The sequence below is a fragment of the Pelophylax lessonae genome, assembly GCF_965119305.1.
Source record: "Pelophylax lessonae genome assembly, chromosome: 3".
Lineage (NCBI taxonomy): Eukaryota > Metazoa > Chordata > Amphibia > Anura > Ranidae > Pelophylax > Pelophylax lessonae.
In genome coordinates this window covers 676826782-676848506 of record NC_138770.1, presented here as the reverse complement: position 1 = coordinate 676848506, position 21725 = coordinate 676826782, and the positions used below count along the sequence as shown (strand labels likewise).

At 42.8% G+C, this 21725-nt stretch overlaps 1 protein-coding gene across 1 annotated transcript in view; it reads right to left on the bottom strand.

Annotated features, from left to right (window-relative positions):
- The window catches only part of KCNK16 (potassium two pore domain channel subfamily K member 16), a 31664-nt gene extending 10545 nt beyond the window's left edge, over nucleotides 1-21119 (bottom strand). The window contains exons 1-2 of the mRNA XM_082252154.1: nucleotides 20423-21119; nucleotides 13364-13478 (exon numbers count right to left, since the gene is read on the bottom strand). Coding sequence (XP_082108280.1) covers nucleotides 13364-13478; nucleotides 20423-20635 — 328 coding nt within the window. The 5' untranslated portion in view covers nucleotides 20636-21119. The remainder of the gene's footprint in view (nucleotides 1-13363; nucleotides 13479-20422) is intronic.
- Between the last annotated feature and the right edge of the window lie 606 nt (nucleotides 21120-21725).

Below are 21725 nucleotides of genomic sequence, written 5' to 3'. Positions count from 1 at the left end.
GATGTTCCCCGGCCTTTTAAAGGCTGTCGCGCATGCGCAGTAGTGCGCTGCGTGACGCCAAAGAGCAGTGTTCGTGGTCTGGCATGAGATGCGCCTGCGCAATGCAAAGGCTGCATCCCTTGTGACCGTGCGGACGTGCCCAGACGGCCGCCGACACGGAGTAAAAGCCGGCATCCCCGATAGGGATAGTGGAAGGTCAGAGACCGACCGATCGGCTTTAGAGTGCCCCTGATCCAGGGAGGATTCGGGGCTTACCGTGCCGGGAGTTCCCGGAGTGTGAGGGGTAAAACAAAAAGGGAACTTGGACTAACAGTCTTGTATTAGAGGTGATGCACTGCATGAAGTGTAATCACCTTGGTATACAGTAGCGCAATATTGAATAAACATAAACAAATACAATTTAAGGCATAAGTAATAATAATAACTTGAGGCACCACGAACTGACATACTATAACCCTGGGATGGTGGCAGAAACTACTTTCTTCATCCAGTTCTGATCCAAAAAACTTATTTTTTCAACCATGTTTTTTGATTTAACGTGTCCTTTTTTGAATTCATGGTTATATACAGTATATATATATATTTTTAATATACAGCATCGCACAAATATTTTATTCTATCTTTTCATGTGACAACGCTGAAGAAATGACACTTTGCTACAATGTAAAGTAGTGAGTGTACAGCTTGTATAACAGTGTAAATTTGCTGTCCCCTCAAAATAACTCAACACACAGCCATTAATGTCTAAACCACTGGCAACAAAAATGAGTACACCCCTAAGTGACAATGTCCAAATTGGGCCCAATTAGCCATTTTCCCTCCCCGGTGTCATGTGACTCGTTAGTGTTACAAGGTCTCAGGTGTGAATGGGGAGCAGGTTTGTTAAATTTGGTGTTATCGCTCTCACTCTCTCATACTGGTCACTGGAAGTTCAACATGGCACCTCAAGGCAAAGAACTCTCTGAGGATCTGAAAATAGAATTGTTAAAACATTAAGATGGCCTAGGCTGTAAGAAGATTGCCAAGACCCTGAAACTGAGCTGCAGCACAATGGCTAAGACCATACAGCGGTTCCACTCAGAACAGGCCTTGCCATGGTCGACCAAAGAAGTTGAGTGCACGTGCTCAGCGTCATATCCAGAGGTTGTCTTTGGAAAATAGACGTATGAGTGCTGCCAGCATTGCTGCAGAGGTTGAAGGGGTGGGGGTCAGCCTGTCAGTGCTCAGACCATACGCCGCACACTGCATCATATTGGTCTGCATGGCTGTCATCCCAGAAGGAAGCCTCTTCTAAAGATGATGCACAAGAAAGCCTCCAAACAGTTTGCTGAAGACAAGCAGACTAAGGACATGGATTACTGGAACCATCTCCTGTGGTCTGATGAGACCAAGATAAACTTATTTGGTTTAGATGGTGTCAAGCGCGTGTGTGGGGGCAACCAGGTGAGAAGTACAAACACAAGTGTGTCTTCCTACAGTCAAGCATGGTGGTGGGAGTGTCATGGTCTGGGGCTGCATAAGTGCTGCCGGCAATGGGGATCTACAGATCATTGAGGGAACCATGAATGCCAACACGTACTGTGACATACTGAAGCAGAGCATGATCCCCTCCCTTCAGAGACTGGGCCGCAGGGCAATATTCCAACATGATAACGACCCCAAACACCTCCAAGACGGCCACTGCCTTGCTAAAGAAGCTGAGGGTAAAGGTGATGGACTGGCCAAGCATGTCTCCAGACCTAAACCCTATTGAGCATCTGTGGGGCAGTGGTACCATTTTAAGGATTTGCTATCTTGCATAGACTCTTTGGTTTGTACTTTTTCTGTTTTTTGACCAATAAAGTTTATATATAGATTATTTTTTTATTTTTTGAAGCCCGGTGAGTGTTTGGTTATTTTCGTTATTTGGATTGGTTGGGTGGTTGAGTATTAAATCAGGTTTTTTTTAATCTCAGTGTTTCCTATTGGCCCCTTACCAGTATACTACCACCCCTTTTTCTGCGGCGTCTTTCACGTTTTTCACACATTTATGTGTCATTAGGGATAGATCTTTGAGTACCTATCTTTATTTTTTTCTCTGGATGGGACTTTACACTCAGTTTAAGTCAACACAGCGCCATATTGGACCTGGAACTTAATAATGGTGCAGAGAAGGGCACCCAAACTGATAAGAGGCATGGAGGAGCTCCGCTATGAGGAGAGATTAGAGGAACTGAATGTATTCTCTCTTGAGGTAGGATATGATCTCCATGTATAAATACATAAGGGGGGGATATGATCACCATGTATAAATACATAAGGGGGGATATGATCTCCATGTATAAATACATAAGGGGGGATATGATCACCATGTATAAATACAAAAGGGGGATATGATCTCCATGTATAAATACATAAGGGGGGGATATGATCTCCATGTATAAATACATAAGGGGGATATGATCACCATGTATAAATACATAAGGGGGGATATGATCACCATGTATAAATACATAAGGGGGGATATGATCACCATGTATAAATACATAAGGGGGGGATATGATCTCCATGTATAAATACATAAGGGGGGGATATGATCTCCATGTATAAATACATAAGGGGGGATATGATCACCATGTATAAATACATAAGGGGGATATGATCACCATGTATAAATACATAAGGGGGGATATGATCACCATGTATAAATACATAAGGGGGGATATGATCTCCATGTATAAATACATAAGGGGGGATATGATCTCCATGTATAAATACATAAGGGGGGATATGATCACCATGTATAAATACATAAGGGGGGATATGATCACCATGTATAAATACATAAGGGGGGATATGATCACCATGTATAAATACATAAGGGGGGATATGATCACCATGTATAAATACATAAGGGGGGATATGATCTCCATGTATAAATACATAAGGGGGGATATGATCTCCATGTATAAATACATGAGGGGGGGTATGATCTCCATGTATAAATACATAAGGGGGATATGATCACCATGTATAAATACATAAGGGGGGATATGATCACCATGTATAAATACATAAGGGGGATATGATCACCATGTATAAATACATAAGGGGGGATATGATCACCATGTATAAATACATAAGGGGGGGATATGATCTCCGTGTATAAATATATAAGGGGGGATATGATCACCATCTATAAATACATAAGGGGGGATATGATCACCATGTATAAATACATAAGGGGGGATATGATCACCATGTATAAATACATAAGGGGGGATATAATCTCCATGTATAAATACATAAGGGGGGATATGATCTCCATCTATAAATACATAAGGGGGGGGGGTATGATCTTCATGTATAAATACATAAGGGGGGATATGATCCCCCATATATAAATACATAAGGGGGGATATGATATCCATGTATAAATATATAAGGGGGGATATGATCTTCATGTATAAATATATAAGGGGGATATGATCACCATGTATAAATACATAAGGGGGGATATGATCTCCATGTATAAATACATAAGGGGGGAAATGATCACCATGTATAAATACATAAGGGGGGATATGATCACTATGTATAAATACATAAGGGGGGATATGATCTTCATGTATAAATATATAAGGGGGATATGATCACCATGTATAAATACATAAGGGGGGGATATGATCTCCATATATAAATACATAAGGGGGATATGATCTCCATGTATAAATACATAAGGGGGGATATGATCACCATGTATAAATACATAAGGGGGGATATGATCACCATGTATAAATACATAAGGGGGGGATATGATCACCATGTATAAATACATAAGGGGGGATATGATCTCCATGTATAACTACATAAGGGGGGATATGATCTCCATGTATAAATACATAAGGGGGGATATGATCTCTATGTATAAATACATAAGAGGGGATATGATCTCCATGTATAAATACATAAGGGGGGATATGATCACCATGTATAAATACATAAGGGGGGATATGATCACCATGTATAAATACATAAGGGGGGATATGATCACCATGTATAAATACATAAGGGGGGATATGATCTCCATCTATAAATACATAAGGGGGGATATGATCTCCATGTATAAATACATAAGGGGGGATATGATCACCATGTATAAATACATAAGGGGGGGATATGATCTCCATGTATAAATACATAAGGGGGGATATGATCACCATGTATAAATACATAAGGGGGGATATGATCTCCATGTATAAATACATAAGGGGGGAAATTATCACCATGTATAAATACATAAGGGGGGATATGATCACCATGTATAAATACATAAGGGGGGATATGATCTCCATGTATAAATACATAAGGGGGGATATGATCTCTGTGTATAAATATATAAGGGGGAATATGATCACCATCTATAAATACATAAGGGGGGATATGATCACCATGTATAAATACATAAGGGGGGATATGATCTCCATGTATAAATACATAAGGGGGGATATGATCACCATGTATAAATACATAAGGGGGATATGATCTCCATGTATAAATACATGAGGGGGGTATGATCTCCATGTATAAATACATAAGGGGGATATGATCACCATGTATAAATACATAAGGGGGGATATGATCACCATGTATAAATACATAAGGGGGGGTATGATCTCCGTGTATAAATATATAAGGGGGGATATGATCACCATCTATAAATACATAAGGGGGGATATGATCACCATGTATAAATACATAAGGGGGGATATGTTCACCATGTATAAATACATAAGGGGGGATATAATCTCCATGTATAAATACATAAGGGGGGATATGATCTCCATCTATAAATACATAAGGGGGGGTATGATCTTCACGTATAAATACATAAGGGGGGATATGATCCCCCATATATAAATACATAAGGGGGGATATGATATCCATGTATAAATATATAAGGGGGGGATATGATCTTCATGTATAAATATATAAGGGGGATATGATCACCATGTATAAATACATAAGGGGGGATATGATCTCCATGTATAAATACATAAGGGGGGAAATGATCACCATGTATAAATACATAAGGGGGGATATGATCACCATGTATAAATACATAAGGGGGATATGATCTTCATGTATAAATATATAAGGGGGATATGATCACCATGTATAAATACATAAGGGGGGGATATGATCTCCATATATAAATACATAAGGGGGGATATGATCATCATGTATAAATACATAAGGCGGGATATGATCACCATGTATAAATACATAAGGGGGGATATGATGTCCATGTATAAATACATAAGGGGGGATATGATGTCCATGTATAAATACATAAGGGGGGATATGATCACCATGTATAAATACATAAGGGGAGATATGATATTCAGGTCCATATAGTGAACTCGGGGTAGAGTTATTCACTTTAAGGTCATCACAGAGGACAAGAAGACACTTTTTACGTCTGGAGGAAAGAGATTCTTCACAGTAAAAGCTGGGAATATGTGGAACAGACCAGTGTTAATTTTGGCAGCAAATTTCAATTTAGTTTTAGTCTTAGTCTTAGGAATAAAATGGCATTTTAGTTTTAGTCCCATTTTAGTCTTCTGCAAGTGTTTTAGTTTTAGTCGTATTTAGTCGACTAAAACGTCCTACATATTAGTCGACTAAAACTCATTTTAGTCGACTAAAACTCATTTTAGTCATCTATAATCAAATGGGTGTAGTTCAATTGTAATTTGTAATGCATTATTTAAGCATTTCTCTACAATTTCCAAACTCATTATATACTACTGCTGGTCCTGGAGTGAAAAATATAATATGTTATTTATGGTACTAAGCTTTGAGCATGCACCAGTGTTAATTTTGGCAGCAAATTTCGATTTAGTTTTAGTTATAGTCTTTTGACTAAAATGCCATTTTAGTTTTAGTCGTATTTTAGTCTTAAGACTAAAATGCCATTTTAGTTTTAGTCGTATTTTAGTCATCTGAATTGTGTTAGTCGACGAAAACGTTTTAGTCGGTTTTAGTCGACGAAATTAACACTGGAATAGACTCCCTCCAGAGGTGATTCTGGCCAGCTCAGTAGATTGCTTTAAAAAAGTCCTGGATTCTTTCCTAAATGTACATAATATAACTGGGTACTAATATTTATAGGTAAAGTTGATCCAGGGAATATCCGATGACCTCTTGGGGGATCAGGAAGGAAATTTTCCCCGCTGGAGATAATTGGGTTATGCTTTATTGGGGTTTTTCTGACTTGGATCAACTGTGGACCCCTGGATCAACTGTGGGTATAACAGAAAACTGAATATCAAATACCGCAATCTACTTGCCTGACAAGCTCCAAGCTCCATGTCAGCCTACCACTGAGTATGCTCCGCCCATACCCCCACCTGCAGGACCTAACTCATAAACTTGACTCCCTCCCTCAGGCCGGCGTTCTATGACTTGATTTCTGCACCTGGGTGGGAGTCTGTGCTGACATGGAGCTCGTCAGGAAAGGAAAATTGTGGTAAGTATTTTAAATTTTCCATTTTCCTGACAGCTCAATATCAGCCTACCACTGGGAAGTGGGAACTAACTAGCTAACCAGGGTGGGATAATGCGGAAACAAAATATTGTTAATCATGGCCTCTAGCTAACGAGATAACCGTTTTGCCAAAATTAACAGTTGTCAATAATGAAGGATCTATGTGATAATGAGAAATAAAGGTTTGTATGGATTGCCGGCTTGCAAATTGACTTAATTTAGTCACTATAGGTGGCTGCCCAGGAGGTTGAGACGCTTCTTGTGGAGCGCCCTGTTATTTTTTCTGAAGGGCCAACCCCCTATTCTTATATGAAAGGGAGATTACTTTCACAATCCAAGAAGCAATCACTCTGTTTGAAGCTCTGGCCCCCTTGCGTGAACCTCTGGAACCACAAACAGGCAATCTGATGCCCTGAAAATTGGGTGTCTTCCCAACAACCAAAAGACTAACTTTTTGTCCATCTTCCAGGTGAAAAGTAGGCAACACGATTTCTTGAGGCCACTTTTGGAATAGAATCCAGCATCGAGAGCAGATTAACTCTGTCTGCCAGGAAGGACTTTTTACCCTAGAGCAGCCAACTCAAACTCTCCTAGCTGAGGCTACTCCAGTGGTGGTTGGTGCTCCATGCACCGGCAGGGGGGGCCTTAGACGGACCACACCATAGCCCCCCCCCCCCCGGACCACACCAGCCCACACACCATACCCCGGCCGCCAGCTCACTCACTGTGAACATGAGGAGGGCAGGCAGGCAGCAGCTGCGGTGGCGGCAGAAGCGGCGGCGGCTTCTCCTCAGTCTCCTGCATCTCCTCCCTCCTCCTCCTCCTTGGCCAATGGCATGGCTTCTCCTTTTGGCCAATCAGGAAACGGGTCTCAGGACCCACTTCCTAATTGGCCAGGAGGAGAATCCGTGTGACAATAGCGAATATTCATTTGCTATTGTCACACAACTGCCTCTGGCTCTAATCACGTGCTTAAAAAAAAAAAACCCATTGGAATCCATGCATCCGTGCCTGCATGTAGATTAGGGGGCTGGACACATGGCTAGGGCCGCCACTGTGCCCCCCAATGGACGGGCCGCCACTGGGCTACTCGCACCAGAAAAGCTGGTAACTCCATCATGGATTTTTGAAGCAGACAGGTAATTGAGTACTATTGTGAGGTCCCATGTACAAGCGTTGGGGGTCTAGGAGACCTTAGCTTTACTACGGCCTTAAGAATTAGAAAATCAGAGGTCCACTGCATCCCGCTAAGGGCTGACGTGGAAGAGATGTGACTTTTGAGTGTACTTGCGCCCGGTCTATGTCGAGACCTCTTTGAAGAAAATCGAGGACATGACAAACTTTTAAGTTTTCTCCAGGGAAGCAAGAGCTTGCTATGGGGGCACCCGAGCCGAGTCACAGCTCAGTGTGCCCAATCAGACATGGAGCCACGGCTCGGCCCGCCACTTTTCTCTCCTCATTGGCTCACTGACTTTGACAGCTGTAGGAGACAGTGGCCATTGTGAGACAATAGCGCCATGCTGCTGTCTCAGCCAATGATGAGGGATGAGTCTCCCTAGATGGACCTCAGGTAAGTTTTAGGGGAGCTGCTACAAACAGAAGGCTTTTTATCTTAATGCATAGAATGCACCTTCTGCCTTTACAACCCTACCACAGAACCACCTCTTCCTGGCTCAGTAAAAGATTGCCCCTTCCCAGCTGAAGTAATCCATAGCCTAGCGTACAACAGGTCACTAGGAGGGGGGTAGTCTTGTGCTGACTGCTGACATGAGGATAGACCAGGAAAGGAAAATTACGGTAAGTATCTCATAACAATTTTCTGTTTTTCTGGCACACCTTACGTCAGCACACAATGGTAGCATATCCGAATCAATGGACTAGGAGAAAACAAATAAAAAGACACACGGACAATCAGAGAAAAGCCAAAAGGCAAAAAGAATTTAATAGTTCTTAATAGAACTTCAGCTAGCCGTCTTACATATATCTTCCACCTAAATCTTTGCATAACTGCCCTAAAGGATGCCACCCCTCTAGTCAAATGAGCCTACTGCTGTTTCGGAGCAGAAAGGTCTACTTCTTGGTTCTGTATATGAAGGTTACATTGTGGAAGGTTCTGCATATGGAGGTTAAATTGTGGAAGGTTCTGCATATGGAGGTTACATTGTGGAAGGTTCTGTATATGGAGGTTATATTGTATAAGGCTCTGTATATGGAGGTTGCATTGTAGACTGTTCTGTATATGGAGGTTATATTTAAGAAGGTTTTGTGTATAGAAATTTTCATTGTATTTATTTTATTTTTATTTTTTCCAACCTTATTATGTAACTTTGAGAAGCATTGCACCTCCAGACTCCCATTATCTGCACTACTGTATCTTGTTGGGGGGAGCGCCATTGTCCAGTTCCCAGACGTAGGGCATAAACAATACAGCATGTGAAGTTTCGGAGATGTGCTCTATATTGGGACTAGCACTGCTACAGCAAGACCGAGCCATGACAGGACGGGTCAGTACTATTAGGTTCCATTTAAAATTAAGAGATGAGAGAGGTTCAATGCATGACAGGTTAGAGAGGTTCAATGCATGACAGGTGAGAGAGGTTCAATGCATGACAGGTGATAGAGGTTCAATGCATGACAGGTGAGAGAGGTTCAATGCATGACAGGGGAGAGAGGTTCAATGTATGACAGGGGAGAGAGGTTCAATGCATAACAGGTAAGAGAAGTTCAATGCATGACAGACGAGAGAGGTTTAGTGCATGACAGGCGAAAGAGGTTCAGTGCATGACAGGTGAGAGGTTCAATGCATGACATGTAAGAGAGGTTTCAATGCATGACAGATGAGAGAGGTTCAATGCATGACAGACGTGAGAGGTTCAATGCATGACAGGTGAGAGAGGTTCAATGCATGACAGGTAAGAGAGGTTCAATGCATGACAGGCGAGAGAGGTTCAATGCATGACAGGCGAGAGAGGTCCAATGCATGACAAGTGAGAGAGGTTCAATGCATGACAGGTGAGAGATGTTCAATGCATGACAGGTGAGAGAGGTTCAATGCATGACAGGGGAGAGAGGTTCAATGCATGACAGGTGAGAGAGGTTCAATGCATGACAGGTGAGAGAGGTTCAATGCATGACAGGGGAGAGAGGTTTAATGTATGACAGGTGAGAGAGGTTCAATGCATGACAGGCAAGAGATGTTCAATGCATGACAGGTGAGAGAGGTTCAATGCATGACAGGTGAGAGAGGTCCAATGCATGATAAGTGAGAGAGGTTCAATGCATGACAGGTGAGAGAAGTTCAATGCATGACAGGCAAGAGATGTTCAATGCATGACAGGTAAGAGATGTTCAATGCATGACAGGTGAGAGAGGTTCAATGCATGACAGGGGAGAGAGGTTTAATGCATGACAGGTGAGAGAGGTTCAATACATGACAGGTGAGAAAGGTTTAATGTATTACAGGTGAGAGAGGTTCAATGCATGACAGACAAGAGAGGTTCAATGCATGACAGGTAAGAGAGGTTCAATGCATGACAGGTAAGAGAGGTTCAATGCATGACAGGTAAGAGAGGTTCAATGCATGACAGGCGAGAGAGGTTCAATGCATGACAGGCGAGAGAGGTCCAATGCATGATAAGTGAGAGAGGTTCAATGCATGACAGGTGAGAGAAGTTCAATGCATGACAGGTAAGAGATGTTCAATGCATGACAGGTGAGAGAGGTTCAATGCATGACAGGGGAGAGAGGTTCAATGCATGACAGGTGAGAGAGGTTCAATGCATGACAGGTGAGAGAGGTTCAATGCATGACAGGGGAGAGAGGTTTAATGTATGACAGGTGAGAGAGGTTCAATGCATGACAGGCAAGAGATGTTCAATGCATGACAGGTGAGAGAGGTTCAATGCATGACAGGTGAGAGAGGTCCAATGCATGATAAGTGAGAGAGGTTCAATGCATGACAGGTGAGAGAAGTTCAATGCATGACAGGCAAGAGATGTTCAATGCATGACAGGTAAGAGATGTTCAATGCATGACAGGTGAGAGAGGTTCAATGCATGACAGGGGAGAGAGGTTTAATGCATGACAGGTGAGAGAGGTTCAATACATGACAGGTGAGAAAGGTTTAATGTATTACAGGTGAGAGAGGTTCAATGCATGACAGACAAGAGAGGTTCAATGCATGACAGGTAAGAGAGGTTCAATGCATGACAGGTGAGAGAGGTTCAATACATGACAGGTAAGAGAGGTTCAATGCATGACAGGTAAGAGAGGTTCAATGTATGATAAGTGAGAGAGGTTCAATGCATGACAGGTGAGAGAGGTTCAATGCATGACAGTTGAGAGAGGTTCAGTGCATGACAGGTGAGAGAGGTTCAATGCCTGACACAATGAGAGAGGTTCAATGCATGAAAGGTGAGAGAGGTTCAATGCATGACAGGCGAGAGAGGTTCAATGCATGACAGGGGAGAGATGTTCAATGCATGACAGGTGAGAGAGGTTCAATGCATGACAGGCGAGAGAGGTTCAATGCATGACAGGTAAGAGAGGTTTAATGCCTGACAGGCAAGAGAGGTTCAATGCATGACAAGTGAGAGAGGTTCAATGCATAACAGGTAAGAGAGGTTCAATACATGACAGGTGAGAAAGGTTTAATGTATTACAGGTGAGAGAGGTTCAATGCATGACAGACAAGAGAGGTTTAATGTATTACAGGTGAGAGAGGTTCAATGCATGACAGACAAGAGTGGTTCAATGCATGACAGGTGGGAGAGGTTTAATGTATGACAGGTGAGAGAGGTTCAATACATGACAGGTAAGAGAGGTTCAATGCATGACAGGTAAGAGAGGTTCAATGTATGATAAGTGAGAGAGGTTCAATGCATGACAGGTGAGAGAGGTTCAATGCATGACAGTTGAGAGAGGTTCAGTGCATGACAGGTGAGAGAGGTTCAATGCCTGACACAATGAGAGAGGTTCAATGCATGAAAGGTGAGAGAGGTTCAATGCATGACAGGTGAGAGAGGTTTAATGCATGACAGGCAAGAGAGGTTCAATGCATGACAGGTGAGAGAGGTTCAATGCATGACAGGTGAGAGAGGTTCAGAGCATGACAGGTGAGAGAGGTTCAATGCCTGACACAATGAGAGAGGTTCAATGCATGAAAGGCAAGAGAGGTTCAATGCATGACAGGTGAGAGAGGTTCAATGCATGACAGGTGAGAGAGGTTCAGAGCATGACAGGAGAGAGAGGTTCAATGCATGACAGGAGAGAGAGGTCCAATGCATGACAGGTGAGAGAGGTTCAAAGCATGACAGGAGAGAGAGGTTCAATGCATGACAGGTGAGAGAGGTTCAATGCATGACAGGTGAGAGAGGTTCAGAGCATGACAGGAGAGAGAGGTCCAATGCATGACAGGTAAGAGAGGTTCAATGTATGACAGGCGAGGGGGGTTCAATGCATGACAGGCGAGAGAGGTTCAATGCATGACAGGTGAGGGGGGTTCAATGCATGACAGGTAAGAGAGGTTCAATGCATGACAGGTGAGAGAGGTTCAATGCATGACAGGAGAGAGAGGTCCAATGCATGACAGGTGAGAGAGGTTCAATGCATGACAGGTGAGAGAGGTTCAATGCATGACAGGCGAGAGAGGTTCAATTCATGACAGGCGAGAGAGGTTCAATGCATGACAGGCGAGGGGGGTTCAATGCATGACAGGTGAGGGGGGTTCAATGCATGACAGGTAAGAGAGGTTCAATGCATGACAGGTGAGAGAGGTTCAATGCATGACAGGTGAGAGAGGTTCAATGCATGACAGGTAAGAGAGGTTCAATGCATGACAGGTGAGAGAGGTTCAATGCATGACAGGTAAGAGAGGTTCAATGCATGACAGGTGAGAGAGGTTCAATGCATGACAGGTGAGAGGGGTTCAATGCATGACAGGTAAGAGAGGTTCAATGCATGACAGGTGAGAGAGGTTCAATGCATGACAGGTGAGAGAGGTTCAATCCATGACAGGTTATAGATACTTTATTGTCATTGCAATGCAAGTTACAATGAAGTTCTATAATTTGATTTTTCTGTAGCTCTGCTTTAAGGCTAGCTTCAGGCATATGCTGGATGGCCACTAAAATGCTGACCCCCCCCCCACACTTCCATCACCCCAACCACCACCACCCCCCTACCAACACCAACACCCCCTATCAATACTACTACCCCCCTATTAACACCACCACCATCCTCCTACCAACACCACCACCATCCTCCTACCAACACCACCACCATCCTCCTACCAACACCACCACCATCCTCCTACCAACACCACCATCCTCCTACCAACACCACCACTCCCCTACCAACATCACCACCATCCTCCTACCAACACCACCACCCCCCTACCAACACCACCAACCCTCTATCAACACTACCACCATCCTCCTATCAACACTACCATCATCCTCCTACCAACACCACCACCATCCTCTTACCAACACCACCATCCTCCTTCTACCATCTTCACATACTCATCTTCCATCTTCCATTCAGCAACTAGGAGGAGGAAGTATGAGATGGTGAAGATTTGGAGCTTACACTGGGCTAAGAACCTTCCCGGCTCCAATGTAACAGAACCTGGTGTCTAAGTAGACAATGGCCCCCCTTCCTCCCATGTGGTCAAAAGATATGACCAGATGCTACCCCATACCCAGAATAATTGGGTATTTCCCTTGGCAGGGTAGTGAAGGGGAGGTGAGTATGTACAGCTGCAGGGGCCACCATTAAAGTGCTAATTTTACAGGTTTAGTTTTACTTTTCATGGCTCTCCAGCTGTGATCTTACCTATGGTAGTGATGACGGTCCCAGCGAAGAAGAAGGAGTTACTGAAGTCCCAGTTGCTGGGGTTGCTGGCATTCCCTTTGGGGTTCAGTCCTTTCTCCCAGGCCTCTGTGATGATCTGTGTAAATGAGAATTAGTGTTAGAAACAGCAGAGGAGGGCGCAGGCTTCCTCCAAATGAAGTCGGGTTTACACTGTCATCTTCCTCTGGGAGTATTTTACAAACTGTGCAAGCTTGTATGTATGAGATCAGTCTTTGTATTATTAATATTATTATTATATAGGATTTATATAGCACTGACAGTTTACACAGCGCTTTACAACTTGAGGGTAGACAGAAACAACTGCAATACAATTTATTACAGTAGGAATCACAGAGCCCTGCTCGTTAGAGCTATATTATCTACTGTGGGGTTATTTTTTTTTTTTTTTTGGGGGGGGGGGGGGAGTATTGGGGCAGGCAGGGTGGTAGGGGGGGGACTCTTTTTATGGAGTTAAAATTACAACTTAGGGAATACATTTTTCCCCAGTCCACCTGCACCAGCTGTAAGCTCCTTTTCATATCTGCTATACAAATAAAACATTACACACAACAGGTATAGGAGTCAGAGCAGTGACCCCTCCAGCGGCGGCCACTCCATATAGGGGTGCAGCCCCCTAATTTCCATGCGCCCGACCTCTAATCTCCATGCGGGGCACCGGATGCGTTGGATTTCTATGTTTTTTTTAGAAGCATGTGATTGGAGCCTGAGGCTTTAATTGGCTTCATAAAGGTTGGGCTCGGGGCGCAGTGCCCACCCACTTTACAGAATCAACATTCACTATTATCTTTCTGCTTCTCCTCCCAGCCAATCAGGAAGCGGGTCTTAGATCAGCTGGGAGGAGAAGCGACTGGATTGGCCAGGAGGAAGCCGCTCGCGACCTGGGTGGGGTAAGTGCAGGGCTGGTGGGCAGGCCTGGCGGGTATAGGCAGACTTTGGACATATTGGGGTGGGGGGGACTGGGACTAATTCAATGCTTAGACTGGGAGCTGAGCATTGTCACAGGCTGGTAATGTAAGAGACTAAGAGAGAGGAAGAAAAGGGGGAAGGATCGGGAGAGAATTGCACACAACTCGGAGACTGGTGTGGGAAGGGAAAAGAAAGCTCTAGAGCTGACCAGAAGGAAGAAGAACTCCTCTATTCAGCACATTCTGCTCAGACTGCTCACCACTGGATGCCACTACTTCATCAGGATGGAGTGCAGGAAAAAAGAGGGGCGATGGAGGAGTGCAGGCACATAGAAGATCTCCTCCTCTAGGCAGTTTGTGGATCTATTTCACATTCCTCGTGTGTTTGGAGCACTAGTGGTGGAAAAGTTGTAAGGAATTTTTAATTCAACCCAATAAAACTTTCTCTGGTGTGTACAAAATTGTGGTGGGCAGGCTGGCTGGCTGGTTGGCGAGTTGGGGGGGGGGGTTGTTTTCTGCCCCCCCCCCCAAAATGGAGCACCAATCACCACTTGACCCCTCCCTTATTGGACAAGATCAGTCTGAGGTTTTCGGTCAGAAAAAGGAAGCCTTAAAGCAGGCTGCTTCCACTGAGCCATAGTGCTCTGGGAATCCTTTGTTGCACTTTTGTACTTAATGTTTATTTGTTAGACTAAGAATGTAAACATATAAAAAACAAAAATAGGTATAAATCACCAGTTTAAAATCTTCAAAACTTTACAAAAATAAAATTAAACTGACCCTAAATTATTTAAAGTAACTTCGATTTGTCAAGTTATACACAGCTGGTTTGGATTAAAAAAACAAAAAGATTTGCACAGCTACAGTGCTTGTCCCCTGCATGTAAGATGTGACAATTTTCACAGCACTGATAGAGTACCAGTACTGGGATCACAGCAGGAGTACAGAATACTTTTTACTGCAGATCCTCAAATGTGTTGCACCTGATATTGTGTACATAATGCCCATTAGGACTGTATGATGGGGAGATGGGTCAGACCCTTCACCAACAAACTAACCTTTATGGATTCACAATTAACAACATAAAAACAGATGTTCCTGTAGCAAGGGGAGGCTGAAATGGGAATGTAAGTTCATACAAAAATTCAAAACTCTGAACCAGAAATTATCAAGCAAGGTTCCTCCAGATGCTGGTGGGGGGTTCATTGAGCTGTGGCTGGTTGATCTCCCATCTGATGGTGTCTGCATAGTTCCAGGTCCAAGACCACTTGGCAGAACCAGCATCATGGCACCAATCATTTCAGCTGTCTGTAAGGATGGTATTTTGACCACCACTGTAGGAGGCATTCTTCTCACTGACCACCAATGAAAGAAACATTTTTTTCACTGACCACCAATGTAAGGGGCATTCTTCTCACTGACCACCAATGTAAGGGGCATTCTTCTCACTGACCACCAATGTAAGGAATATTCTTCTCACTGACCACCAATGTAAGTAACATTCTATCCACTGGCCACCAATGTAAGGAGCATTCTTCTCACTGACCACCAATGTAAGGAGCATTCTTCTCACTGACCACCAATGTAAGTAACATTCTATCCACTGGCCACCAATGTAAGGAGCATTCTTCTCACTGACCACCAATGTAAGGAACATTCTTCCCACTGACCACCAATGTAAGGAACATTCTTTCCACTGACAACCAATGTTAGGGGCATTCTATCCACTGACCACCAATGTTAGGGGCATTCTATCCACTGACCACCAATGTAAGGAGCATTCTTCCCACTGACCACCAATGTAAAGAGCATTCTTTCCACTGACCACCAATGTTAGGGGCATTCTATCCACTGACCACCAATGTAAGGAGCATTCTTCCCACTGATCACCAATGTAGGGAGAATTCTTCCCATTGACCACCAATGTAGGGGGCATTCTAACCACTAAGCACCAATGTAGGGACAAGCTTCGCACTGGCTGCCAATGTAAGGAGCATTCTTCCTAGTACGGACCTCCAATGAACTGGTCTTAGAAGGGGTTCCTCAAGACCTGAAAGTTTTTTTAAGGGCTTCTCTGGGGTAAAAAGATTGAGAAAGTCTGCTCTAGATGATGGTCTGAATATGGTCAAGAATTTGATGAGCCACAATGACTGTACTTACATTTCTGACCTCTGACAGGACAGTAGAACCATATTACTGACCTCTGATAATAAAGCCCCTTTCTCTCAAGCCTGTGATCAAAGGTATATGGACATTTCAAAAGAATTCTCATCCTCATGGAGGCAACAAGCTTACGATAGTTTACGACAGGGATCCTAAAACTACGGCCCTCCAACTATTGCGGAACTACACATCCCATGAGGCTTTGTAAAACTGTGACGTGCACAGACATGACTAGGCATGATGGGAATTGAAGTTCTTGAACAACTGGAGGGCCATAGTTTGAAGACCCTTGGTTTACGATAACTATTGCTATTCAAACGTTTCAAGAAAATTTTTTGTATCTCATTAATGGTCATACTTCATTGCTTCTCTGGTATTGTGAGAGGATTGTGCTTGGACTTCCTAATCCCCTGAGTCTACTACTCCAATAACACATCTGAACTCTGATACTTATCTATAAAGCCTATAACTTCTTAAAACAATAAAAAAAATTGTTAATCAAAGCATTTGATAGGACTATTATAGACTTGACAGTTTCACATGAAAATTCTAAGTTCGATTTCAGGATGCACCTGCACATTACAAAACGATTCATGTTTCCCTAATGAAAACCCACATTCATAGTTAGAATTTTGTCCATTTGAGAAAAAATTCCATCCTTCTTTCGTAAATATCAAAATGATCTGGCTTTGATTCCACTATTGAAAAATTCAATGAACATTCCGAAAAAAAATTCTTAACTGAAATTTTACTGGCAAATGGCCATCTTTACTTCTTTACAACAATCTTTACTATTTAATGGGTTTAAAAAAAAAAAACAATATTACACTTTTTTAGATTTCATTCCTCCTTCATGTACTGTATGCATGCGGGTTTCAGAACTGTATAAAGCCTGAAGAAGGGATCCAAGGCATCCCAACAGCTTGTAATAAAGGGGATCACTTAAACTTCAATTTTCTTAGTATTTGAAATTCAAAGTATGACTTTACTTGTGCCGTGGTGTTCTCAGTAAAACAAGGTGTCCTTTGGCCTTTTAGTGTATTGAGAAGTCAATGAGCTCCTCGGCTTTACCAATTCAGAAGGAAAACCCATGTTTTGCAGTCACATGATACGGCGTGGGGGTGGTCATTGGTTTTATTGGCAAAGCTGTCACATTTGTAATCTTGTTTACTTGGCGAGATGTTTGCTCCGTTGTTTGTACAAATTGACAAATCGTTTCTTTTTGGCTTTGAGTAAACACAGCCAGAGATACCGCCTGGCATCCTGCCTGGGTCAGCGGGCACACTGGCAGCCATAGAACCATCATTAGTACCGATTATCTGAGTGACCTTTGTGAAGGAAAATGTCAGACTATGAACATGTCTGGAGAGGAAATGGTACAAGCAATATTTGCTCCATTTGCCTCCTATCTGTGAAATATTCACAGATACGTATGGCAGAATTTTAAATGGTCTGTGAAGTACGGCATTGCCATATAACTAAAGGGGATTCCCAAGTTAGCAGAAAAGTAGCAAATTCGTCGTATTTTGGATCTGCTCTTGCAAATCTTTCCAGTACAGCATAAAAGGAACCATACTCCATTGGCTTTAATGTCCAGGAGGTGGCAGCTCATCAACTTTGTGGACTGGTCTTCCATTGAAGTCCGTAAAGTCAGGCTGCACCTCGAAGACTGGAAAGAGCAAAGGTTTTCCAACCATGGTACATTTGTCTGGTCAGTATGACCTTAGGGAGAGGGGACCAAAAAGTATGGGACAGAATGAAAAACATGTAGAATGAAGAAAATGTTCCCTTTATGCCCTTGCTTGTGGTCAACTGTTGAGTGCAAACATACTGCCTCAATTAGAACCATTTATCCAACTGTACACCAAAAGTCACTGGTTTGTAAACCAGATACATCCTAAATATAGAGCCATTTATCCAACTGTCCATCCAGAGCCTCTGGTTTATAGACCAGATACATCCTAAATATGGAACAATGTATCCAACTGTCCATCCAGAGCCTCTGGTTTATAGACCAGATACATCCTAAATATGGAACAATGTATCCAACTGTCCATCCACAGCCTCTGGTTTATAGACTGGATACATCCTAAATATACAGCTAAGTATCCAACTGTCTACCCAGGACTCTGGTCTATAGACCAAATACATCCTAAATATAGAACAATGTATCCAACTGTCCATCCAGAGCCTCTGGTTTATAGACCAGATACATACTAAATATAGAACCATTTATCCAACTGTCTATCCAGAGCCTCTGGTTTATAGACCAGATGCATCCTAAATATAGAGCTATTTATCCAACTGTCCATCCAGAGCCTCTGGTTATAGACCAGATACATCGTAAAAATAGAAACCATTTATCCAACTATCCATCCAGAGCCTCTGGTTTATAGACCGGATACATCCTAAATATAGAGTCCAGTATCCAACTGTCTACCTAGGACTCTGGTTTATAGACCAGGTACATACTAAATATAGAACAATTTATCCAACTGTCCATCCAGAGCCTCTTGTTTATAGACCAGATACATCCTAAATATACAACCATGTATCTAACTGTCCATCTAGAGCCTCTGGTTTACAGACCAGATACATCCTAAATATAGAACCATTTATCCAACTGTCCATCCAGAGACTCTGGTTTATAGACCAGATACATCTTAAATATAGAAACCAGTTATTCAACTGTCTATCCAGAGCCTCTGGTTTATAGACCAGATACATCCCAAATATAGAACCATTTATCCAACTGTTCCCAAGACGTAGGCAGGCAAACCTATCTTCAGATAAACCCAACGAGACTACCGTTCCTTCTAATACATCCAGTATGTTTCTTTTTAAAAATCCTTAGGAGCATTTTATATTTATTTAAGTCCACCATCTGCTTCCACCCTAGAGGTCCAGCACTGCAGATGTGCCAGCTAAACAGCCAATAGGGATGAAATGGACACCTGAAAAGGAACCCTTTTCTGCACATGTAGACTGGAACATCACAAAATGATGGATTTATGTAAGTAAAAGAGGCATTTAGGAGAAGAGCAGCATGGGTTTTAGTTTTGAAGTAATAACCTTGCTGTGAGCACAATACAGGGGCTGCCTCGACTGTCTGACTGTTATGTTGGCTTCAGTACTGTCTGAGCAACTGACTCAGAACAAGTAACAAGTATCCAGATCAGAAAAGTCAGAAGACCTTCTCTGAATGCTTTGTATAGGTCAATAAAACCAGTAATAAAGAAAGAAGGCCACCATGGTAACCAAGCAACTAGAATTTTTAGGAAGGGGTCAGTAATAGCCCCCTCTGTGTTTTTCTGGTCACAGTTTCACTTTAAAATGTCTGTAAAGCAAATACTTTAGACCGATATCACCAGAACAGGTTGCAATATTTCCCTTCACCTCCTCTTGTTATGACAACCTACTTTCTGTTTTGTGGCAATGGCCACCATGACCAATAGAAAGGATGAATCCGCACAATGGGACACAGACAGCAATTAAAACTTGACAGATGTTCTAACCCTTACCCATTTCATACAAACAAAAAACTTGTCATATTTATCAATTATCTACCAGGGTTCTGTGGAACCTTAGGGTTTCTCCAGAGGTTGCTAGGGGGGGCCTTGAGCAATGAATAATTTCTGCCTCCCGGATAAGTTCCCACTGACACCAGTGATAATTCTAGCGATCTTTAGGGTGGGTAATTCTTCCCAATGATCACCAGTATAAGATGTATTCTTTCCACTGACCATCACACTAATGTATCATGAGTTGCAGATGTAGATTTTTAGCAGGGATTCCCTGAGACCAGAAAGTTATTTCAAGAGTTCCTCTGTATTGAGAAGGCTTTAAGGCTGTCTATGTATAGTGGCCTTTACCATTCCTTCCGACATATGTAAAATATGAAATTTATTGCCATTTGTTGGATGGAAACTCTAGAAACAGTTGCATTTCATACCTGTACAAATTGTTCGATGGCCCCCGCATCCAGGCAGGTGTAATTCTGAAGGAAACTAAGTTTGGCAAGCTGGAATTTATCTCGGGAATTGGCTTCAGCTTGTTTCTCTAGAATCTGGAACATCATGGCGCCTATGAAGAGGTATATGAAGTAGCCCAGGGACAGGGCGACTCCTAGCATGGTCTGCCGGCTGCAGATGAATATCTGACACATTGTTGAAGCTTCTGGACCACGATGAATGCTTATCTTATGTACAGTACCATCCTGACACCAATGTGAAGCTGTTGGTGTCCACCAAAGTTTATTGATCGGGGAGCTTATGTTACCTCCTTATGTTCGTCAGGAATGGTGCTCCATCTTGTTGGCTTGTCAAACAAGAGGACATCATTCCCATCTTCAGAGACTGGGGGAACAAGTAGTGAAGCTCATTGGAACCTTATATTGGGTTTCGTTGTAGAAGAACTTGTTAGTCATCTGGCCTCAGGCAGCGAGGTCTGCCTTCTCTCTCTGCCCTTCTCTTTTTGCTCTGCTTGACAATCTGGAGAAGTTTGTGTGTTCCAGATAATGGATCATCTGCCTGAGAAGATAACGTGACTTCCACATCACCCAACTCAGAAGGAAGCTGGTTAATCTTTAGCTTTGAAAAGTCATGGCATATAGATTGACTTCATTTGAAAAGCCACAGAAGAGGCTAAATACAAATAGTCACACTGGAGCTTCTGATAAATGTGACATTTCACGGATAGGTAAACCACGGCTCTCTTTTAAAAGCTCAACTCCAAGCAAATAGGTGAAATACAATATCTCATGAAAGGGAGTACACCCCTCTTCTATCTTTTCATGTGACAACACTGAAGAAATTACACTTTGCTACAATGTAAAGTAGTGAGTGTACAGCTTGTATAACAGTGTAAATTTGCTGTCCCCTCAAAATAACTCAACACACAGCCATTGATGTCTAAACTTCAGGCAAAAAAAGTGAGTACACCCCTTAGTGAAGATGTCCAAATCGGGCCCAAAGTGTCAATGTTTTGTGTGGCCACCATTATTTTCCAGCACTGCCCTAACCCTCTTGGGCATGGAGTTCACCAGAGCTTCACAGGTTGCCACTGGAGTCCTCTTCCACTCCTCCATGACGACATCACTGAGCTGGTGGATGTTAGAAACCTTGTGCTCCTCCACCTTCTGTTGCTCAATAGGGTTTAGGTCTGGAGACATGCTTGGCCAGTCCATCACCTTTACCCTCAGCTTCTTTAGCAAAGCAGTGGTCATCTTGGAGGTGTGTTTGAAGTCGTTCTGTTGG